The sequence below is a fragment of the Aspergillus homomorphus genome (genome assembly GCF_003184865.1).
Source record: "Aspergillus homomorphus CBS 101889 unplaced genomic scaffold BO97scaffold_34, whole genome shotgun sequence".
In the NCBI taxonomy this organism is placed as follows: Eukaryota; Fungi; Ascomycota; class Eurotiomycetes; order Eurotiales; family Aspergillaceae; genus Aspergillus; species Aspergillus homomorphus.
In genome coordinates, this window is record NW_020291920.1 from 80,616 (window position 1) to 102,549 (window position 21,934).

General features: G+C 52.9%; 7 protein-coding genes across 7 annotated transcripts; 2 read left to right on the top strand and 5 right to left on the bottom strand.

Annotated features, from left to right (window-relative positions):
• Nucleotides 1-1,576: 1,576 nt before the first annotated feature.
• On the top strand, nucleotides 1,577-8,338 carry BO97DRAFT_445118 (guanine nucleotide exchange factor DCK1; the record flags this gene model as incomplete). Its single annotated transcript, XM_025698514.1, has 1 exon — nucleotides 1,577-8,338. One exon carries the CDS (start codon nucleotides 1,577-1,579, stop codon nucleotides 7,931-7,933), a length of 6,357 nt encoding a protein of 2,118 aa, XP_025548967.1. The 3' UTR covers nucleotides 7,934-8,338.
• Nucleotides 8,339-8,369: 31 nt separating this feature from the next.
• Nucleotides 8,370-10,293, bottom strand: BO97DRAFT_407360 (uncharacterized protein). The gene has a single exon (XM_025695621.1). It carries the CDS (start codon nucleotides 9,995-9,997, stop codon nucleotides 8,633-8,635), a length of 1,365 nt encoding a protein of 454 aa, XP_025548968.1. The 5' UTR covers nucleotides 9,998-10,293; the 3' UTR covers nucleotides 8,370-8,632.
• A 349-nt stretch (nucleotides 10,294-10,642) lies between these two features.
• BO97DRAFT_427024 (40S ribosomal protein eS8) lies at nucleotides 10,643-11,329 on the bottom strand (the record flags this gene model as incomplete). Its single annotated transcript, XM_025697172.1, has 2 exons — nucleotides 10,643-11,174; nucleotides 11,256-11,329. The coding sequence occupies 2 exons, from the start codon at nucleotides 11,327-11,329 to the stop codon at nucleotides 10,643-10,645; spliced, it is 606 nt and encodes a 201-aa protein (XP_025548969.1).
• An 897-nt stretch (nucleotides 11,330-12,226) lies between these two features.
• BO97DRAFT_407363 (DUF2470 domain-containing protein) lies at nucleotides 12,227-13,229 on the bottom strand. The gene has a single exon (XM_025695622.1). The coding sequence runs from the start codon at nucleotides 13,041-13,043 to the stop codon at nucleotides 12,324-12,326; it is 720 nt and encodes a 239-aa protein (XP_025548970.1). The 5' UTR covers nucleotides 13,044-13,229; the 3' UTR covers nucleotides 12,227-12,323.
• A 671-nt stretch (nucleotides 13,230-13,900) lies between these two features.
• BO97DRAFT_407365 (uncharacterized protein) lies at nucleotides 13,901-14,935 on the bottom strand. Its single transcript, XM_025695623.1, has 2 exons — nucleotides 14,291-14,935; nucleotides 13,901-14,040 (listed from the first exon to the last, which is right to left on the bottom strand). The coding sequence occupies exons 1-2, from the start codon at nucleotides 14,791-14,793 to the stop codon at nucleotides 14,034-14,036; spliced, it is 510 nt and encodes a 169-aa protein (XP_025548971.1). The 5' UTR covers nucleotides 14,794-14,935; the 3' UTR covers nucleotides 13,901-14,033.
• Nucleotides 14,936-16,275: 1,340 nt separating this feature from the next.
• Nucleotides 16,276-17,611, top strand: BO97DRAFT_154501 (uncharacterized protein). Its single transcript, XM_025690186.1, has 4 exons — nucleotides 16,276-16,618; nucleotides 16,778-16,983; nucleotides 17,248-17,357; nucleotides 17,478-17,611. Exons 1-4 carry the CDS (start codon nucleotides 16,498-16,500, stop codon nucleotides 17,482-17,484), a joined length of 444 nt encoding a protein of 147 aa, XP_025548972.1. The 5' UTR covers nucleotides 16,276-16,497; the 3' UTR covers nucleotides 17,485-17,611.
• Nucleotides 17,612-18,321: 710 nt separating this feature from the next.
• BO97DRAFT_427028 (putative plasma membrane phosphate transporter Pho87) lies at nucleotides 18,322-21,155 on the bottom strand (the record flags this gene model as incomplete). The annotated part of the gene is made up of 4 exons (XM_025697173.1): nucleotides 18,322-18,467; nucleotides 18,517-19,639; nucleotides 19,701-20,928; nucleotides 21,073-21,155. The coding sequence occupies 4 exons, from the start codon at nucleotides 21,153-21,155 to the stop codon at nucleotides 18,322-18,324; spliced, it is 2,580 nt and encodes an 859-aa protein (XP_025548973.1).
• Nucleotides 21,156-21,934: the final 779 nt, after the last annotated feature.

The window sequence follows — 21,934 nt, forward strand, 5'->3', positions numbered from 1 at the left end:
AGATTGATCAGATATGCCGCCAGTGGCAAACCTACAACCTCCGTGACACTAGATACTAACCGTTGCTCTTTTATGCATCTATCCTGCCTGAAAAAAAAAAAAAAAAAAAAAAAAAAAAAGCAAAGAGCTGGACTGTAACGTGCTGGAAACCACTGACTGCTTGATTGCGAGTCGATCGATTGGGTTCGATCCCGATGAAGATCCATGGATGGGATGGCAGGACGAGAAGAAGTGATTAGACCAATTAGTTCCAGATCCCGTGTGACGGAGAGCGGGCAAAACAATTGAACCAGGGTTCAAGTTGGCAGCAATAATAATAATGACAAGAGCTGAAAGCGTCAGGTACAGCAAGTAGACCGCAGGTAACAGCAGTAATAGACCAGTCAATCAAAGCTAATTTCGCAGACAATTGGAAGCCAGGAGGAATCCTTAAATAAGATAAAATGAATCCAAGTGGCTCGACCTCAAGTCTAGCCTCCTCCATTGATAGAGCCTCAGGCCTCTAGACTAATTATTCTTGTCTACGGTTGTCTCGACTACTACTAGTCTAAGTACAGTACTTACTGTAACTACCAATTTAGCACTCCGTACTCCGTACTCCCACTTCTCGACTCTCTCTAGATTCTCCCTCTTTTCCCCCCATCTTCATCCCCTCCTCCTCCTCCTCCTCCACCCCATCTGAATCACTTCCCCGTTCTTTATGGGCCACAATTCTACTCCCACTCTTTTTTCACCATTGCTTCTCCCACCTCACTTGACTCAAATATTCTTCCCTCCTTCAATCCTCTCGAACTTGGTAAGCTTCTCCCCCTCCCCCTGCCTACGTTTCAGTTGTGTGAGGTTTCTCCACAGTTCCTGCCAAGTCAAAAATTGGGCTCCACTCCCATTCCACTGTTTAGGGGAGAGAGAGAGAGAGAGGAGGGGGGCGGCGCGCGCACTCCCACGAATTTCAGCCAAGCTCACGGCAGAAGCACACAGAGCTAAGTCAATGCTCTGGGTGCTGACAACCACCAAATGTCTAATTGACATACGTTGTACCTTCTGCAATTGAGTGTGTGCATGGTGGTGGTGGTGGTGGTCCCGGTCCCGGAGACCCTTCGCGACCTCCCGCTCCTTCATAGACAGAAAGACAAGACACTCTCTAACTTACTCTTCCGCTTATCATGACCCTGCTCCTTCGAGTCTCATTGAAACATTCTACGCGTGCGTTTCGCTTACTGGAACATCACACTCACTAACCGCACATTTCCGCGCCGCATTCTAGTGATACTTTAGAACCGCGCACCCCTTAACGAAAATAACCTTAAGACACATACAACACGCCGCCGTGTCGCAATTGAATCGCACTCGCTCCCACACGCCTGACGAACTGCCCGCATTCCTTTCCTTTCCACTTGCTCCAGACAGCTGCATGTAGCGCCGCCCTCATTTCGATCGATCAGGCCACAAAGTCCCTTCGAACCCCTCGCGACCCCGCTTTAGTGGTGCACTCCTCATTCCTGAGTCGATCCCCCTCTCCCTTGTGACGACCACCGCGGAGGGGTGTTAATCGAGATTGCCGCCTCTCATCGCAGTTATGCCCTGGCGGCCTCTGCCTCGCATTGCTTTTGCTGTGGCCATCTATCCCTTCCAGCCCTCCACCCCGGCAGACCTACCCCTCGAGCTTGGTGATGAGTTGTACATAATTGAGCAAGGAGGCGCCGATGGAGAATGGTGTCGCGGATATCTGGTCGCTCCGCCCTCGCTACTGGCAGGGTTGACCAGCATCAAAGGACAGACACTAGAGGCGAGGGTCTTTTCGGGAATTTTCCCGCGAAATTGCGTCGAGATTCGCGAGGTCCTGGGCGACGGAGAGCGGACAATTACCATTGGAGACCGGTCGAGCTTGGTCTTGACACCTGGTACCGAGGGGGATGTGAGAGATAGTATCACCTCCTACCACGACGATGAGGGCCCGCTCGGGGAGGTGTCCGATGTAGTGATTGCGAAGAAAGGAAAGCCGTCGCAAATCTTCATCCACAAGCTCGATGAAGACGACCAATCGAGTCCACGCTCACTTGTGAGCCACACCCTGGGAGCCGTCTCGCTACCTTCTACACCCATTATTGTCGCTCCGCGCGACCCGAACGCACCGAAACCGGCCGCGCCCGTCCCGATGCTCAAGATCGGTGATGAAACCCCGACATCACTTTCGGAGCCGCTCGTCGATGAGATCGCATCCTGCCTCCGCGAATGGCATTCCACCAATTTACACCAATTGCTACTCTCCCGCCAATACGGCATCGTCGAGGAGATGTCGAAGATCGTACAAGAACTGGACCTCGCAAGGCGGCAGCTCCAGTACAATGTGCTTACTGCCAAGGAGAAAGTCCAATTGCGACAAGAGGTGGTCTGGAAGCTGGTACAGGGAAATAAAACGCTGGGCGGAGAAGTCATTGTTAGGGACCCTCTACAGAGGGGTCGTCTTCTCACAGGCGAGGACTCTGCCATTCAATTGACCAAGCTGCAGTCCGAGATGAGTATGCTTGAAAGTACTCCCGTGCAACAGGCAGATGCAGCCTCTCTGCATCATTTTCTTTTAGAGGTGAATGCGGTATCTGGGCATGCGCCGGGCCCTGTAACATTAGCACTTTACTTGTGTTCACAGTCGGAGACTGGTGCTTTGACGCCATTGTCAGAGACTTACCTCTTGGATATTCCTTCTCCTGACAAATTCGCCAACATGGGTCAGAGCAACAAACTAAAGACGCTTTTCACCGACTTGAGCAACACGGATTTCGGCGATGAGACTTCGAACGGCCCAAAGCTGTACCTGATCGCCGCCGTTCGGGCATCGGAAACCACCTCTGTGGCTAGCGCCGCAGCTCAATCGAGATCATCGCTCTCGCGCGATGGCTCCACGATCAGTCGAACGCCGACTGTGGCCAATCACTCGGCGAAGGCAAGTCTGAAAACCCGTCGCAGTATGATGTGGACATCCAAGCGCGGCGCGACAAGCACTGAAGCGATCAAAGAAGCCAGCAAAGGACCGCCTCGTTCGTCAGAGAGTGTCTCCAGCAACAAAGAACGGCCTAGCGGTAGTCAATCTACGAAGGACTCGACCCATATCCGGACATTAGGAATTGGCTTTTTGGAGGTCTCCCAGATCCTTCGCCAAGAAAAAGATACGGAGGAAGTCATCAACATCTGGTCTCCGTCGGATGATAACGATGAGAAAGAAGGACGCGCCGACGGCTTTGACGGCGTGGTCCGCACTCTTCTCCCAAGTTCCAGTGGCAAATATGTTCGATCCCAGCCGGCTGCTCGGCTGCATCTTCATCTCTATCCACACACCAATCCCGACGCAGATGCCTTGGTCCGGAAGAACCCCACGACTATGCTCAATGTCACTCAAACCAGACGAATCGGGTTTTCCCAAGCCCCAACAAAACCCAGATCCGATATCTACGTTACGATCTCGCATGCCACATTCCCTGCCGATGCGCTTCTCTCCCATCCCCAGTCAGGTCAAGTTCCTGTACCGACGCTTACTGGACTTCGGAACCTGCAACTAACTCTTGAGGTCCGGACCTCGTCAGGAGCACGTGTTGACCGCTGTGTTTTCCCTGCATCTAACCAGGCTTCCCAGACCGCATGGCGAACCACGGTGGCTGAACGAGGAGCACCGTGGAACCAAACCATTCGTCTGAACATTCCAACGGACGAGATTCCAGGATCGCATTTGATAATGAGTATCGCAGATGCTCCAGAGTTCCCGTTTGCTCTTGCTTGGATGCCTTTATGGGACAACAAAGCCTTCATGAGAGATGGCCCGCATTCGCTTTTGCTGCATGCTTATGATAAGTGCACCTCTAGCATCGAGAACGGAAAGGGCGCCTATCTGTCTCTTCCATGGAGCTCACTCGGTAAGAATGAGTCAGCAAAAGACGAAGCCATCACAGGACCCTTGGCTACATTGCGCCTGGAGACGCACCTATGCAGCACTGAATACTCCCAAGATCAAGTGATACTGAGCCTTCTGAACTGGAAAGAGCGACCTGTCGATGAAGTCCTCGACACTCTCAAGCGGGTGCTTTTCGTCCCAGAAATCGAAATTGTAAAGCAACTTAGCAGTGTCTTGGATTCGTTGTTCGGGATATTGGTCGAGAATGCTGGAAACGAGGAGTATGAGGATCTGATCTTCAACAACCTGGTGACGGTCTTAGGAATTGTGCATGACCGACGTTTCAACCTTGGTCCGCTTGTTGATCACTACGCTGAGAACCAGTTTAATTTCCCTTTCGCTACGCCATGTCTGGTCAGAAGCTATCTCCGTCTTCTCCAGGCTAACTCTGATCCCCAACAGTCGCGCAGTCTTCGCGCCACTTTCAAAGTCGGCCGGCATGTTCTGAAGTTTATCATCAATGCTCGACAACAGCAGAAGGCCAAGGAAGAAGGCATTGGCATTACCCGGGTTCAGTCAACCTTCAATCGCGACCTGCATACTATCTTCAAATTGCTCGAAGCTCTCATGAAGGACACATCGCCCGCGACGGTGGGCAGTAAGACGCTTGTGGTCCAGCATTTTCACACGTGGCTGCCTGAACTCTCCAAAGTCCTCGGACGAGATGAGATGATCATGATTGCGCTCAGCTTCATGGATGCCTGTAAAGACGTCAAGGGTATGCTGATCCTTTATAAGCTCGTCCTCATTCAACACTATACCCGTCTTGAGGTTTTTAGCTCCGGCTCGGAGAGACGGAGCCTGGTTTCCAGCTGCATCAGCTGGTTGGCCCCGTACTGGGGCGCGACAGGCGCCGTGTCTGACCTGTATCGCGACCAAGTTCGCCTGTGTTGCGCGGTGGTAGCGGAGTTGCTGAAGCAACCAGATTCCCTTATTTACGAGTTTATGCCAAAGATCGTTTCATCCTACTATTCTATCATACCCGATGGGGTGGAAGAAACAACCTACCTCTCCTTGCTTTTCAGCAAGACGTTCCCGTTCCAAGTTAAATCCTCGAAGCACTCGCAGCGGTTCGATGAGGCATTGGTCGAGCTATCTGCAATCATGGCCGCTACAGCAGCCGTACCCAGCCCCAAACGGCCTCGTTTGAAGGGCTTGGAGCTATCCACCTTCCTCTCCCAGGCGTTCGAGGTTCACACTTCAATACTGAACTGTGAGGCTTACCCCGAAAGCTGGCTCAGCGTTCATGTTTACAACCACCGTGCGACGGTCAAAAGTCTCGAGTTTCTCGCAACAATTCTTATAAAGAAATTCCTCCCAGCTCCGGAAGAAGCCGAAACTTTCGACACAAGGCTCTGGGAGAATTTCTTCATGACTCTGCTCAAAGTGGTCTCAAGCGAGGCGCTTGCTCTCGAGACGTTCCCGGAACAAAAGCGGCGCGCCATCTGGAAGATTGCTGGCGATGTCCGAGAACAGGGCGCGGATCTACTGCATTCCAGCTGGGAAGCTATTGGCTGGGACACCACTGACGAGGAGAGCGAGCGCTACGGGCTGAGTAAACTGGGCGGCTACCAAGTGCAGTATGTGCCCGGGTTGGTGGCACCTATTATCGAACTTTGTCTCAGCGTCCACGAGGGACTGCGACATGTCGCTGTCGAGATCTTGCGAACGATGATCCTGAGCGAATGGGGACTCAATCAGGATCTGTCCATCATCGAGACGGAAGTTATTTCGAGCCTCGATAACCTATTCAAACGAAAGAATATGAGTGAGAGCGTGGTGCAGAAGTTGTTTATCCAAGAGTTGATGGACCACTTCGAGGGCTACTCCGAGTTCGATGAGGACCTATCCGAGGCAGTCGGTGCTTTGATTGCCACGGTGGATGAGCTTTTAGATCTTTTTGTGGCATCACAGGGTGGATCCATGGCTGAAAGCCTGCATACTCTTCGATTGATGAAGTACATGAAAGACATGGGCCGGGAAGATATCTTCATACGTTACGTGCACGAGCTTGCTCAAGTTCAAGCTGCTGCGGGCAATCTTACCGAAGCTGGCCTGGCGCTGCAATTCCATGCTGATCTATATGAGTGGGATCCGAGACGGACGCTACCGGAGCTGCTCAATCCTGCATTCCCTGAGCAAACCCCATTCGAAAGAAAGGAGTCACTGTATTTCTCTATCATTCAGTACTTTGAGGATGCCAAAGCCTGGTCGCATGCGCTCGTCTGTTACAAGGAGCTCACGCAACAGTACGAAGACACCATTATGGACTTCGCTAAACTTTCGAGGGCACAGAGTTCCATGGCCAAGATTTACGACCATATCGCGAAGGAAGATAAACAGATCCCGCGCTACTTCCGGGTGATATACAAGGGTCTTGGCTTCCCGCCCACTCTGCGTGACAAGGAGTTCATTGTCGAAGGTGCTCCAAACGAAAGAATGGCGGCCTTCGTGGACCGCATGCAAAGGGAGCATCCGGCGGCGCAGATCATGTCTTCGGGTGAGATTCAAGACTATGAGGGTCAATTTCTGCAGATCAGCTCTGTCAGCATTTATCGTGAAGTGGACCATCCAGTTTATCAACGGTCCAAGATACCGCAGTCAGTCAGAGATCATCTGCTGGTTTCCGAGCCTTGCCAGTTTACAACGACGCTGAGGAGACATGTGCGCGACGCGGACGTGACGCAACAGTGGGTGGAGAAGATTATCTTCACCACCGCAGAACCTTTTCCCAACATTCTGCGCCGCAGTGAAGTGGTGGAGGTGAAAGAAGTTGCCTTGTCGCCCCTGCAGAGCGCTCTTGAGCGGACCTGGCGCAAGACTCAAGAGCTGACCTTGCTGCAGAGACGGGCCGCATCTGGTGAGGACACCAGCCTGAACAATCTGACCGAAGCAGTGCAGCAATTGTTGGATCTGCATGCTTCCACTCCGAATTGTGTTGCGTCCTACCGGCAGTTCTTGTCAGATGTGCCGGACGAGGACGAGGGTGGGTTGGTGACCCCCAAGCCAGCGGATCCGATGAAGAACGCACTCGCAGTAGCTCTCATCGACCATGCTTTGGCCATCAAGCACGCTCTGGCACTATACCACCGCCCGGCCCATCAAGCCACGCAAGCGGAGTTGATGCGTCGGTTTGAGGAGGCTTTTGCGCCGGAGATTGCCTCGCTCCGTCCCGCCGAGCCCGCAACGCCTCCAAGGTCACCCCGGAAATCTCCTAAATCGGTGGAAGGGCGCCAGAAGCAGTCTCCCTCGCGAGCCTTAAGCCCGGAGCAGGAGCTGATCCGCTCTTCGCGGAAGACTCATGGTCGTAAGCACTCGACGAAGCAATCGGTCAGCCATCGGATCAGCGTGATGAACCCTTTCAAACGCACCAACCATGCCGCAAGCAATTCAGTGACTACAGTGCAGGATGAGCCTAGGAAGCAGAGTACCGCCAACGCAAACCAGCCAGGGGAGCAAGGCCAGGGAGAGTCGACTGATCACGATGATGCAGCCACGATTCACAGTCGCACTACAGTTCAGTCGCGTGATACTCAGACTAAGCGGCGAAGTCTCTTTGGCGATGTTTTACACAAGCACGGATCTTCCTTGTCGATCAGCAGCAACGCCCTCGAGGAGACCCAAAGCCAGAAGGAACAACGGTCCAGAAGTGCTTCTCGGGATACGGTTGCCGTCTCACATGATTCCGTCAGCCGCACTACTTCCCGTACCAACGGGGCTGCCGAAGGGCGTCCGTCAGTGAGCAGTCCGAAAAGTGGGGGCTGGTCGACTATCCCTTCCATCAGCGACTACCCCCGGCCAGTCACGCGAAGCAGCATGGCCTCCGTCCGCAGCCCGGAGATCGCCAGCCCGACAGGCCACAGTAACGGACACAGCACTAGCCATGGGAAGCGCGATTCAATGATGAAGCGATTCAGTCTGCTCAAGGGCGTCAGTCGAAAGGGCAGCCGCCATGACTTCAAGACGGAAACTCCTCTGCGGGAGGAGTGATTTCTCTTTTTCATCTACTTTCAATTCTTCCTAATGTCTGGACATTAAACCTTTTTAACTTACATTGTTACCGTCTTGTTATTCGGACCAGCGTTGGCTCAGCCTTGTCTTGCATTGCAGCGATGCTTTGATTTCACTTCACTTCACTTCTCTTCTCTTCTTACCCATTCGTCCACCGATCCAGGCACGATCTTTTTTACTATACTTTATTACCGAGATACCTACTTCTCTTTCTCTCACTCTTCTCTTCTATTGGATCTCATTTGTGACTAGAATATTTGTAAGATACTTTACTATCTGTCCAGACCTTGCTTTCAATTATACCCCGGAGAAGGCGGTGGGATTACGGAGTGAGACTGATAAGGTGTATGCTATTGGTATTCGGATTATCAAAGAATGTTGCACAAGTCAACAGTAGCCTTCCTACTTTAGTGGTAGACACAGCAGAGCAGAGTGTGCGTCCCGGGGGAGAACCCCCGGTCCCCCCTTCCTTTCAGCTCCCTGGTCTACCTCAATCCTAAGACCAGAGAATGAGTGTATCCGGGGGAGAACCCCCGGTACCCCCTTCCTTTCAGCTTCCTGGCAACCGCAGTCTTGACCAAGTCAACAGCAGTCTCATACTTCATATAGACACAAGCACAGCAAAGTGGATATATAACAGAAACGCAAAAAGCAAAGCACAGTAAACCACTCTCACTCTCACTTGGGACCCTCCTCAATAACAGGCAACTCAAGATCCACCAGCCAAGGCGCATTGATAGGATGATACTGCACGTTCACCACGCACGCATTGACAAACAGCGTCTCCTGCCCCGGATTCAACGGCATCGCGCTCCCCCGGCTGACGTCCACGCGCGCGCAGTGCTCCGCCCGCATCTGCTGCGCATCGCACTGGATCATCGAGTCGCTGCCCGTGCTCCACTCGCGCCGCATCGCCCCGTACCCCTCGTGGATGTGCCCGAACACATGCAGCCGCGGCCGCGCCCGCTTCACCGCGCGGTACAGGTGCTCGCACCCCACGCTCACGTGGTTCGGCACCACCTGGTCCAGGATCCCGTACGGCGGCCCATGCGTGATCACAATGTCGATGTCCTCGTCGTCTGGGATCGGGTGCGGCGCCACGAACCCTCGCGCGGAGTTGGCGGCGATCGCGCCCCGCGCGCCTTCGCCCCGCGAGCCTGTGCTGCCGTGCGGGCGGGTGCGCTCGCGGGTTTCGGCGGAGGTTTCGTTGGGTTGGTTTTGGTTCTGGTTGGTGGTGTTGGTGTTGTGTTGGGAGTGTTCGTGGGACGCAGGTTGATGTTCGTTGCTCTGCGTCTGCGTCTGCGTCTGCGTCTGCGTCTGCGCATGTGTATCTGCATGTGTATCTGTATGCGCATTCGCCTCCTTCCCATCCTGCTTCTCCCTATCCCCCCCTCCAGAACCAGAAGCAGAAGCAGAAGCAGAAGAAGGAGAAGGATTAAACCGATCCACACCCCTCTCATACCCAAACGCCCACTGACAGAACTCAGGCGTCCAACTACTAGCATAAACCCTGAACCTCCTCTTCCCCTTCCCCTTGCCCTCACCATCCCCAGGAATCTCAAAAGAATGAACCCCCTCCCCCAGCAACCGCACCCCAGCATCATAAGCCTCCGGAGAAGTATACAACCCCCGAATCTCCGCGGGATCCTCCAAAACCCCCGGCTCCTCCTTCCCGCTGGAGATATTCCCCGCGGAGGACGCCATCGCCGAGGGCGCCGTATGATCCGTCCGATTCCGGTGCCGATGATGGCCCAGCTCGTGGTAGTACGGCTCGTCGAACGTGATGTCGTGGTTCCCCGGGATGACCAGCTTTAGCCGCGCGGGATGGGATTTCAGCCACGCGAGCGTCGTGAGGTGCTCGTGTCGTCGGGAGACTTTTGTCAGGTCCCCGGCGTGGATGAGGATCTCGGATTCCGGTAGCGGCGCTAGGAAGGAGGTGTCTTGGTCGCTTTCGGGGCGGGGGAGCGGGGTGAGGCTGTGGGTGTCGCTCAGTAAGAGGAGGGTGGTTTTTTGGGTTGGCTGGGTGCGGGATTTGGGTTTCATTTTGGGACTTCCTTTGGTATTTCTTTGGGTATTCGTTTTCTTAGGTATTCCTTTTCTTTGGGGGGGAAGAGATTATTCTTTGGGTTGGGTTGAGGTTGGTTTTGTGGTGGGTTTGGTGAAGGTGTCCTGTGTATGGATTGTGTGGGTTGTGTTGCGTTAAGTGGAAGCAGTTGGGGAAGTGAGTCAGTAAGTGAATGGTAGGTGGGGGAAAGTATGGGGGTGGTTATATCATAGCATAGAGCATCAATGGGTTGTTGGTAGGTAGGTAAGAAAGTAAGGTATAAGGCGGAGGAGACATAAAAGAGAGTACTCGGAGTGGCAGTGAGGTTCCTCTTTCGTCATTGTCGATCGACTAAGCCTAACTAACCAACAAGGTAACTAACGCTCTAACCATCATACCCTCACTTAAAAAAACTACACTTACACACCCACTTTTGCACAAAGTATACTATTGATGTTTGCATAATTCATCCATTTATCAGAGCTACCAGTTCAATCGAAATTTCTGGACATTTGCTAACTCCGAAGAAATAATTCATTGCCCTCCCCCGGCCACCACAACCCAGGGACCAACAACACAGCGCGCGGAAGATCCTTTTAGTAACATTTTAAATTTTGAAATGGTGATAGAAAATATAAAATAGTTTACTTGCGGATAGCACGCTGGTAGAAAGCCAGCTCCTCACCCTCCAGGATGTAACCGTCGACACGGCCGCTCTGGCCAGGACGGGAGGAGACAACGGCGTAGAGGCGACCGGACTCGAACTGCTTCTCAACAGCACCCTCGACCTTGCCGTGGTCGGCGAAGCGAGCAGCCTGCTTCTTCTGGACGCTGTTGCTCTTCTTCTCCTCGGTGACCTCGCCGGTCTTCTGCTGGCGTCTGCGGCCCAGGGCCTGGCCGTAGTGGGCCTCGTACCATTGACGGAAGGGGGCGGCGTCGATCTGGACAACGGCGGACTTGGTCAGGGTGTTGGTGCGGACCAGCTCGTTGTTGGAGGGGTGGTAGGCCACGACGATGACACGGGTCTTGCGAGAGATACCCTCGGAACCCCAGGAGAAGTTGCCCGAGTCGATACGGAGGGCACGGAACTTCTGGTTGCCACCACGGGTGCGGACCAGGTGGATTCTCTTAGCACCGATACGGGTGTTGGCGGCCTGGCGACCCTTCTCGAAGGCTCTTTATCGGACGTCAGTATAACCGGTTCCTCTGTCTCGACTGGCTAGCTAGCTAGCTAGCAGGAGTATCGTTGTTGCATACCTCTTCTTGCGGTAGGTGGCCCGCTTGGCACCGGTGGCCGAGCGCTTGTGGCGCGAATCGCGTGAGATACCCATATTTGCTGTTCGTGGGGACTGACCAAGAGACAATTAGCGATCTGGTTCGGTGAGATAACCCGGTTGCGACCCCTTTGTGAACGCAAGAATCTATCCTTCTTTTCTCTCGAGTCTCGTAGTCGATAAGATCGTGGTTGTGTGAGCGAGCAAGTATCAAGTCGGAGTCGTCGTCGGAGTCAGGAGATATCTTGTCGAGGATGCGGGTAAAAAGTCGATGTTGCAATTGTGTGCGATCCAATAGTAGACGAAGAAAGGCAATCAATCACCCAAGGAATTTTATCGATAAAGTGAAAGACAGAAAAAAAATCTTCTTGTACCAGCGTCTTCCGAATTATCTTGTGTCGAAACGATATGCCAATAATCCTCAAGCCTTTTCTTTCCGCGTCCTTGATGATAACGGCTCCAATTCGAGATCGAGACTTGCACACGCGCACCAACCGATTTTGTCGAAACGAGACCGGGGAAAAAAAGAAGAGAACGCAGCTTTCAAAAGGGATCGCAAATTATCACAGGAACTGTTGCAGCTGAACTCACCTCTAATCCTGCAGCCCTTCACCAGGAACGCAGCGGGCAAGGGTCGATGGGGTTGGTCGAAGAGTTGTTGTTGCTGGTCGTCGACTGTCTCGTGAATTTCGCACTGTGGCTCGCTTGTTGGGGGGGACACTTTGCCCTACCCCGGGCTAGGCTCGATGGGGCTAGGCGGGTCAGGTGATTGTGTTCTCGGCAGCACACTGTCTTACCTAAGCTTTAGAGCTCGGCTAGCCCTCTTTCGGCTGATAGACACTAAACCCATCTGGGTACAGAGATTACTGTCTGAGCCCGTGTCGTGGCAGAGAGTGCTCACTGCAGTCAAGACGGGGGTGTCTATGCGCTGTGTCTATAGTAGTGTATCACAGTCACCTCGATACCTCAATTCCTAGACTAGACCTATCGTACAAACCACCCAACACCCATCCACAAACCAAGTCCACAATACCAACAGCACCGCATTAACTTACTTCCTCTTCCCCTCCCCCTCCTTACTAGCAACCAACCGATCAAACCGCTTAAACCCCTGCGCGCCCTCGACAAAAGTCGAAACCAGCCAAGCCCACCACACGAATCCCGCAAATCCAACCCCATGCCTCCTGAGCCGCGAATACGCCAACCAAGCCGCCTCACCAGCATGCACCGTCACCAAAAACCGCAGCACGAACGGCTGCATCATGGCACAGAACGCCGCGAACCCACGCGGCCACCACCACCCACTGCCCAACCGTAACCCCTCGTACACCCACCCGCCCGGGAGGAAGTGTTCACGGCGCGTGAATGCCACAAGCCCGGACAGACACACCAGGAAGATAAGGATCTCGAGCGGCGTGGACGGGAACTGGTAGTTGGTGATCTTGGTGTCGGAGAGGCCGAGCTGCGCCAGACAGTCTCTGTGCATGGCGACTAGGCGGGCGCGCGTCTCGCTGAAGGATTGCAGGGGCGGGTCGAATGGTACTATATAACGGTTTGCGTTGGCGGTGCGGATTATGAGGTCCTGTAGGGTGATGGATTCCAGGGTGGCGGTTGAGGCTTCGGAGGGCGAGACGTTATTGTAGACGCGGAGGTAGTAGGTTAGGGAGTCGCGGTGGCTGGTGTTCATGTGGTTGATTGTGAAGGTTATGCCGTTGCTGTCTTTGCTCGAGGAGGAGGGAGAGGGGGTGGTTTGGGACTGTGGTGGTGACATATTGTCTTCTTGCTCGCTCTGAGGCTCTGGTGATTTGTTTGGATTGTCCGCGGTGGTGGATATTCAAAGTAAATCGACGGTCGTAGAAAGTCACGAGTAGCGGTCTGAGAGCTGGATATATACTACCACTCAGCAAATGGTGAGTCCCAATGGAGTTGTGCTGGTGTTGGTAGGACAGTGTTGAACATGCGTGACTTCCTGAGACACTCCCAGGTAGTTACGGAGTAGGTACTCCTTTGCGATGCCAAGCATCTGGTCCGAGGCCCCGGGCTTCTCCTGCCAAACATCACCCCATCCTCCCTGGGTTTTCCCGGTGAAACCAAAATATGGGTTCATGTATTGAACATTGGATAGTGATATCTGCTTTTTGTGTTCACAACATTCGGGCAGCAGGCTCGCTTCTTTGTCGGTCCTCTTGATGATCCCTGTTTGCACTACATATCAAGCCAGGACCATATAGCTGACGTCCACTACATGAAAAGATAAGCATCTGGCAGTTTATTCAAATTAGACATGCCAGCCACAAGGCTGATAACTCTTTACCACCCGGAGTAAATAACGCATGGTTCACGCATGCATGCTTCCTGGTAACTATAGAAGATAGACATAAGCAGCCGTGCCCGTGCACGACTCACGAATCACGATCGCCAATACTTCAAGCCAAGGTCTGTCTGCATTGACTAAAACTGAAAAACATTACATTTACCGCTATAACAAAACAGCCAACGATGGGAGTATAATTAGGCGCAATAACACACTAGCCAAACTCTATGAAAAGAAACAGCGGAGAACACAATAAATGAATATAGCAACAGTATCAACCCGTCAACTAACAGGTCCTTTCATAATCGTCATAATGCGACAAGCACAGGCGGCGGATAATGGATCGTTTTTGCGATGGCGAGGAAAACTCTCGATAGGAAATTCGGGTGGAATTGGTCGCTCTCGAAGCATAACAGAATCAAAAATCGATGGGGAGAGCATGCCGGATCATGCGCTGCGTTCATCAAAGAAAAATCGTCAATCCGTCAGGTTCTATTGCAGTTTGCTTAAGCAGAGTCCAACGGGAGTTCGGTGGTTGTTGTTTTTCCATTCTTGCCAGGTAGAAACCCCCGAAGAGACTCTTTCGAAGGAAAGAAACCTCGAAGATTCTCTCCGAGGCGGATCAAGAGAAAACAGACAAACAAGAAGGAGCGGGAGGGGAGGGAGGTGGGTTAAAGGCTCTATATTCAGGGGAGGTCACTTACAGCAAAGCCAACGTCAAATCACCATGGATGCGAGCCTTCAGCTCGACCTCAATCTCCAAGTTCAGTTCCAACTTCAGGCGCATGCCCTCCTCGTCTGCGCCCTTCTGGTCGTTCGAGGGCGCCGCGTCCATTGCGCCGTTGGAGATGTTCTGGCCCTTGTTGTCACTGCTGCTTATCGTAGTGGGCTGCCAGCGTTCCATCGCTTGTTGCACTTCCTCTTCCCCGTCGTAGTCATCATCGTCGTAGTCGTCATCGTCGTCATACTCATCCGACGCATAGTCATCGGAGTACTCCGCATCGTCATCGTCATCATCGTAAGTTTGGCCTTTGGCCGGAGGAGGTTGCCGGCGACGCTGGGCCGTTTGCTTCTGCGGTTGCGGCGCTTGCTCTTCCTCTTCGGAGATGTAGTCGTCGGAATCGTAGTCAGTCTCGGATTCGTCCGGGTCGTTAGTGTAAGTAGGAGGCTGTTGAGTCTTTGGTTTCTCGGCTTGTGCGGTGGCCATTGTGTATGTGGGTTACTGCTTGTTGGCGCAGAGGGGAAGAGAAGATAATTGCTGAGGAGGGGGGTGTGGTTGCTTGGCGACAATCAGGTCAAATTGCGGTTTATACTACTCTTGTGTATCTGTGTATCTTCCAACGGAACAATTGAGGCTAGTGACTAGGCGCGTCAGGTCAGAGACGGGTATGTAATCAAGCAAAATAAGAGAAACGGAGAAAAGAGGAATAGAATGGACGGGAGCGACAACAGTGGGTTTACATACGAGATGGCCGAAGACGGATGGGACGGGACAACAAGTGGCAGGCGAGTCGTCAGAAGGCAAAAGGGTCGAAGAAGGGCAAAGGCGAATAGAGTCGTACGAGCTGGAGCTGCAGCAGAGAGAGGGAGAGAGGGTCTGTGAGGAGGGAGAGAGTGAAAAGCAGGCGTAATGGATAGGGAGACCATATTCGCATGACAGACTGGGGAAGCAAGCGATATGACGTCGTGGGGACAGGGAAGACAACGAAAGCGCCTTTGCATCTTCGACAGCAACGACATCAACGATATCAACGACATCATCGCTCCAGCTTCAGGTCAGGCGATTCCTGATCGGCTGGCCACGTTGTCTGGACCCTCGATTGAGAACGCAAGGGGTGGCGGGGGGGCGGAGGGGAGGAACAATGACCGTCAAATGAATTCATCGTCATGTTGGAGGAAGATTGGAGTAGTGAGCCATACAGTACGAGGATTAATTGCAGCGTAGAGTGAAGTAGACGTAACTAGCAACTACTAGCGAGTATACGGTACATACCAGGCAATACAGTACATACTCGGGTCCTGAAGGATGGACGAGGTACGGCCGAGAGAAGAGCCATGGAAGAATGGAAAAGCAGTGGGGCTCATTCCGAGCGACAAAAGGCAAATCGGCAAAGCGTCTCCGACTCCCGCTTGACACATTCTTTGCCTTCTAAATATCTTGCCATTGTAAAGAGCAGCAGCACACATTTCAGAAGCAATTCCCCAGAGTATACTTCTAGTCCTGACTACAATGTATACCTGGTAACAATGGTCACAACGGTGTAATGCAGCCGTTGGCAGTGACGTCTGTTGGCGTCATCCACAGTGGAGACACACGGCACAGGCAATAAATAGCATATTGTCCGATTCTCAATCCTATTGGATCCGATTGGCAATCAACCCTACAAAGGCCCTGTCACTTGTTAGAACGTCCCCCTCCTTTCATTTCTTTTTGCTCTCTCCCTGTCAGCAAACCGACGTCATCGTCCGCTGCCATCTTTGGTTTTTGTGCTCCAGCCCTGGCAGAGAGGAAGCGCAAGCCGACGACGACGATCGCCTCCCTCGTCGGCGGCGCAAGCTGACGTCGATGGCAGGAGGGAGATGTTCCTAACCAAACAACGTTTACTCTGCCCAGAACCTTGCATAACCCAGCGGGGCTGAACCTGTCTCTCCATTGCGAATAGAGTACGTCGTAAGAAAAAAAAAAAAAGAGGAAAGAAACAATCCCCGGATCCCAAAATAACCGGCTGGGATTGGGTGTGGGTGTGTGTGCAAGGAGTGGTCTGAGTGTGGTAACGTGTAAGAAGCCCTATATAGATCTGCGACCCCGTATCACCAGACCGGACCAGATCCCTCTAGATATATTCATCCCCGTGCCCCCGACAATCCTCGATCTGATTCTTCTTCTCTTTTTCTTTCTTCTTCTTTCATCATGTCCGAGCAGACCAACAACCCTTCGTCCAACCCTTCCACCCCTCAACAAGAGAACACTCCCGGCTCCCCCCAGCCCAAGGAGGAAGAACAGTCGGAGCAGCAGCAGCAGCAGGAAGATCAACCCAAGGAAGAAGACAACAAGAACGAATCGGAGCAGAAGCCCGACGCAGACAAGGACGAAGACAAGGATAAGGATCAAGATCAATCCGAGTCCGCAGATCAAGACAAAGACCAAGACAAAGACCAAGACAAGAAACCCGAGGAGAAATCTCCCCAAGAACCCGAAGTAAAGCAAGAAGAAGACGAGGAAGAAGAAGAAGAAGAAGAAGACAAGAAGCAAGAAGACCCTCAACCCAAACAAGAAGAGCCCGAATCCGACGGCCCTCAACCCAAGCAAGAACCGCAGTCCGACAGCAACAGCAAACCCAAGAAGGACCCGCAGCAGCGCAAACGCCGTTCGCGTCCTCCAAAACTGCGCCAACAAGAAGATTCCGACACAGAGACTATTCCCCGTAACAACAGCAACAACATGGACAACGGAGCCGTTGAGAAGCCCCGCCGTCAGCGCCGCCAGCGCACCCAGCAGCAGCAGCAACAAGGAGGCGGGCAGGATGGAGGCCTGGGCGGACTGCCGGGAGTTGGACAGGCGGGCGATCTCGTGCAGAACACGGCGGGCCAGGCCCTCGGCGGCGTGACGGGTGGCGCCGGCAAGACCGTTGGCGGACTGCTCGGCGGCGGCGGCAAGCAGGAAGAAGGCGGCGATGGCAAAGACGAGCAATTGCGTCTTCGTCTCGATCTCAACCTCGATATCGAAGTCCAGCTCAAGGCCAAGATTCATGGTGATTTGACGCTGGGGTTGTTGTAAGTTCCCTCTTCCCCTTCCCTTTCCCCCCCCCTTCCCCCCAATCCCCCACGTTTATATTTGAAGCCAGCTCATAGTGCGAATAGTAGCTAACCTCGTCGGAATTCTTCCCGTAGGAACTAACACGCCTTCTTTTCGACTCGATTTTCTCCCTCTCTCCCGTGCTTTTCTTCCTTCTTCGAAAATTCCAGATCTACGACGATATTGCTTTCCGAAAGTGTTTCTTTTCTAAAGGAGGGATTCGATAGAAAAGTGTTAGCCGCACTACTACGCACTATATGTTTCCAACCACTTCAGTTGTTCCTTGTGATGCCTTGAACGGTTTTGATACCTCACCTCCTGTTCCTTTCTTGATCAGTTGACTTACTTGTTGGCCGTATTGCTGCTTTCCTACTGTCTATCTCATGCTTGCGTTCTCTAGATTCTTGTTTCCTTGCCATTGTCCTCTTAATACTCGCTATGTCTCCTGTTTTATGTTGATGAATGTGATGAAACCATCTTGTCTACTCTTCTTCGCAGATGAACGAACGTCTTTGTGGTTGGATTTGTCTGGGGTCGATGGTGGATGTATCATACTTCAGTATACTTCCTCTGGGGCTGGTCTAGCCTGTTATATCATTTATGGTATGTAACTTGAAGATTGAAGGATTGTCGGATCGTCATTCCCAACACTAGTATCATTGTAAACTTATCATGATCTAGTAAAAAGAAAAAAGAAAAACTAACATATTCATAAATGCTCTATGTATTTCGATCTAATTGTAACAATTATCAAGTGAAAGAAGAATCCACCCCCCCGTATACAGTCTTAGCCTGTATGCACACCTCCCACTTCGCAAATGTACTATTTCGCCATCGAAAGAATCAACAACTAAGTATAAATTTAAAGTCATCACAAGCACATCATATACGACACGCACTATACCCCACCACGGCAAACCAACCATCATCCCTGCGCTTCTACAACCCTGCGACATACATCAATCCATATCCTACCGTCACAACCACAACAAACGCCATCAAACTGGCCGGAATACCGCGGGTGAAGAAGTGGCGGACTTGCAGGTACCGTTGGCCGGTCTGCGGCACTTCGGTCATGATAGCAGCTGGACTCATGTTAGACACATAGCGAATGGAAGGGATGAGTGAACGTACTCATATTGGGGAAGCCACTGGTAGGCAGTGCCATGGCCACCGAACACATCAAGGCACTGGCCATCACAAGCAGATTAGGGTGGGGATCCGCCATGCTGACTCCGATTTGACGGACCAGCGGGAGCATGATCAGGGCGGCCACCGTGTGGGAGATGAAGGTAGCAACCACCAGGATCAAAGCAGAGAAGACGATCAGCACCCCATACAAACTCAGATGTTCGACCCGCATCCGGATGCCGTTGGCGAGCGTTTGCAGGAGTCCCGATGACGTGACAGCTTTGCCCAGACAGAGGCCACCGGCCGCGAGAATGATGATCGTCCAGAGAAAGTTGTTGAAGTCTTCCTTGTTGAGGATGCCGGTGCCGAAGAACAGAACCATCGGGATGATCGCGATCACGCCCATGTCGCCGAAGATGTGCTCAAGCTGGTGGCTGCCACACCAGAGGCCGATCGTAGACAGGGTTACGATGGTGATGAACCATTGCACGCCGCTGAATTTGTCCTTGATTGGTCGAATCGGCACGATAGTCGTCTCCCGACCCACGTGGAAACTGACCAACAGAAGCACCCAGATGAGGAGAATCGAAATGATACAAACAGGCAGCGAAATGAAGAACCAGGTACCCCAGCTGATACCCGGATACATGTTCTGGAGTGCAATGATGTTCTGAGGAGAGGCAATCGGCGATGCTGCTCCTCCGACATTGGCCGCAAGCGCAATTCCGAGGACAAGAGCCTTGGCGAAATTCGAGTCCGGAGACAGATTGCGCAAGAGAGGCTGGATGATCGAATAGCACAGCACTGGGGAGGCAACGTTACTGATCCACATACTCAGGAACATGCTCACGAACATGTTTGTGAGAAGGACCACGCGAGGATTAGAGCCTGCTTTGCTCAGCACAAACATGGCCATGCGACGTGCGATATCGTATTTCGACAAAGCGGCTGCGATGGTGAAACCACCGAGCAGGAGCATAATGACCGGTGTCCACATGGCGCTGAAAGCGGCGCTGGTAGCCTCCTTCGGTCCCAGTCGCTGGTGGGGCTTATCCTCCGACTTCATGATGCGAAGCATCACAACGAGAAAAGGAATGAGCAGAGAAGTCACAAAAAGGGGAATGACCTGCAACAGTTAGCGATGTCAGCGGTTCTATCCACTCGCAATAAGCATTAGTCTAACATACCTCCGTAGCCCATAATAAACTGACGAAAACAAGCATAGCCAGGCAATTCTGCTGCTCCGGTTTCTCCAGAATAGGGATAGAGAGCAACATCGCGAAAACGACCAGGATGAAGACAAGAGTACCGAAGCTCAAGCTGCAGACCCACTGAGGAACATGGTAGACACCGATCGGGGTCCTCAACACCGTGGGTTTAGCCTCTTGCTCGTCACCCTGGCGGCGTGCGGCTGCTGGGTCCTCGTCTCCTCCAAGGAGAGTACGACGAATTCCAACATTAGCAGCCTGGGCTTTCCGTTCAATGCCAATCATCTCCCTCCAGACGGTATTCCTCTCCCAGACGACATGTTCTCTCAGATGCAGTCGCAGTTCACGTTTGGCCAAAGGCAGATTGCCCGTCGTGATCACCTCAGCATAGACAGCCTCGATCTTGTGGATGTGATCATCCACTCTCTCCATGGTGTAGTCCGTGAATGGGTAGGCCGGAGCCACAACCGCGCTCATATAGTCCCGGCGCAGATTACGGTCCATGATCTTGTCGTACTTTTTCAGGGCCTTGGAGAAACCCGTCTTGTTCAACTGGATGTAGGACTTGAGTCCACAAATCGAAACATAGGCTGCAACAGCTTGTTTTTTGAGTGTGAGGCCCGTAGTATACAGATCCACCACAGAGGGATCGGAGAATTGCTCGTCCTGGGCGGCTGCACGGCTCGTAGACTGACCATTGTACCCCAGAAGCCTGGAGTCCGCTGCCCAAACGCTGGAGTCTCTCATGTCTTCAGTGCGGCTACCATCATGGTTGCTAGATTCGGCGCCATGCGATCGAGGTCGGTGGCGATCTGTTGGCGCGGCGCGGTCGTCGTCACTGTCCGCATCGTCATCATCGTCGTCATCCCCGATAGCGTCGCTGAACGTGCTACGCCGCCGTTCTTGTCTGTTCCTCGAACCAGAACTCATCGTCCTCGCCTTGATAATATTCTCGCTCATCGGGTCGATATTTGCCGTGTCGGCCCTGGAAGCATATTCCTCCGCAAGTCTGGCTACATCTTCCACCTCCTTAAACACTTCCACCTCCTTGACTTGATAGAACGAGCAGATCTTCTCTAACTCTGCATCCAGAGCTCGACGGAAGATCGCATCAGGGTTTGGTGTGCTATCCAGCAGCGGCGCAGACTCGACATCGGGGTGGCTCTGACCAGCCGAGCGGTGCGCTTCCTGTTCTAGGGAATATATTCTACCACCACAAGATTAGCCCAAGTCTTTCGACCCTCGACAACAGACAATCGGATGCAACGACTCCACCTCCCCCGAGTGTAATGTCGCACGACGCACGACGCACGTAAAACCAAAGGGGGAAAAAGAAAAGTGGACGACGTACAATTTCTTGAGGTTGCTGTAAGCGAGGTAATAGGCGCTCCAGTCGGGCACCGCATTGAACTGGATGCTGTGCGAGAACTTCATCTTGGGTGAATGAGCGCTCTGGTGGCGGTGAGCGCGACGCCGGAGAGCTTCTATCCAAAACTTGAGTCTATCCGGTCTGCTATGCTGGGTGCGCCGAGCGGCACTCTTCTCCTGGTCTGTGTGGTGTCCTGTACTGCCCGGGTGGTGGTCAACGGCACGAGACGACGGGTGGTGTGACTCGGTTGATGTCGTGACAGGGAGGGATTGGGGGAATTCGACGAGTTCGATAGCTTGATGACCAAGAGGGGCTATGTTGTTATCGTGTGTGGAGGCACCCCTCGCAGAAGCGATGCGTGCCACAGATCGACCAACGGCATTCGACGACACGGTGTCGGACGAGAAAAACGAGGCGAGGGGGGGAGAGCGGGGGCGAAACCGGCACTGGACTCTATCTGTTCAATGCAGTCGTGGGGACGGTCTGGCTGAATTGAATAATGTGTGGAAGGTTGCACGTCGACAGCCCTCCGCTAACACACTAGCCTGTTAATAGCGACAAGTCGTGGTATCGTTATCGTCACCGGTGTGGATGGGCTGTGCGAAACTGACTCCGATCGGCGGACAGCCAACGCACGTCTGGGATTGCAATGCGCCAGTACAGCTGTCAATCGGAAACGATCAATGAGATGTAGGCCATGCGCATCCAGAAGCTAAGTTTTAGTTATCCCAAGGGACGAAGTAGGCTGGGGGGACGTAGGGATCGTTGGAGCTAAATTGCTACGGTACAGCTGACGCCGAGACAACCCAATCGGGAAGGCTGCGTTAGTCATCCGGAGGCTAAT

Bases quoted from the DNA above. Each gene is read 5' to 3' on its own strand.
- BO97DRAFT_407365 (XM_025695623.1), bottom strand. From the start codon at position 14,793: ATGGCCACCGCACAAGCCGAGAAACCAAAGACTCAACAGCCTCCTACT.
- BO97DRAFT_407360 (XM_025695621.1), bottom strand. From the start codon at position 9,997: ATGAAACCCAAATCCCGCACCCAGCCAACCCAAAAAACCACCCTCCTC.
- BO97DRAFT_154501 (XM_025690186.1), top strand. From the start codon at position 16,498: ATGTCCGAGCAGACCAACAACCCTTCGTCCAACCCTTCCACCCCTCAA. The intron at 16,619-16,777 runs AACCCAAGGAAG...AATCTCCCCAAG, and splicing joins GCAGCAGCAGCAGGAAGATC to AACCCGAAGTAAAGCAAGAA. The intron at 16,984-17,247 runs GAAGATTCCGAC...GGCGGCAAGCAG, and splicing joins CTCCAAAACTGCGCCAACAA to GAAGAAGGCGGCGATGGCAA.
- BO97DRAFT_407363 (XM_025695622.1), bottom strand. From the start codon at position 13,043: ATGTCACCACCACAGTCCCAAACCACCCCCTCTCCCTCCTCCTCGAGC.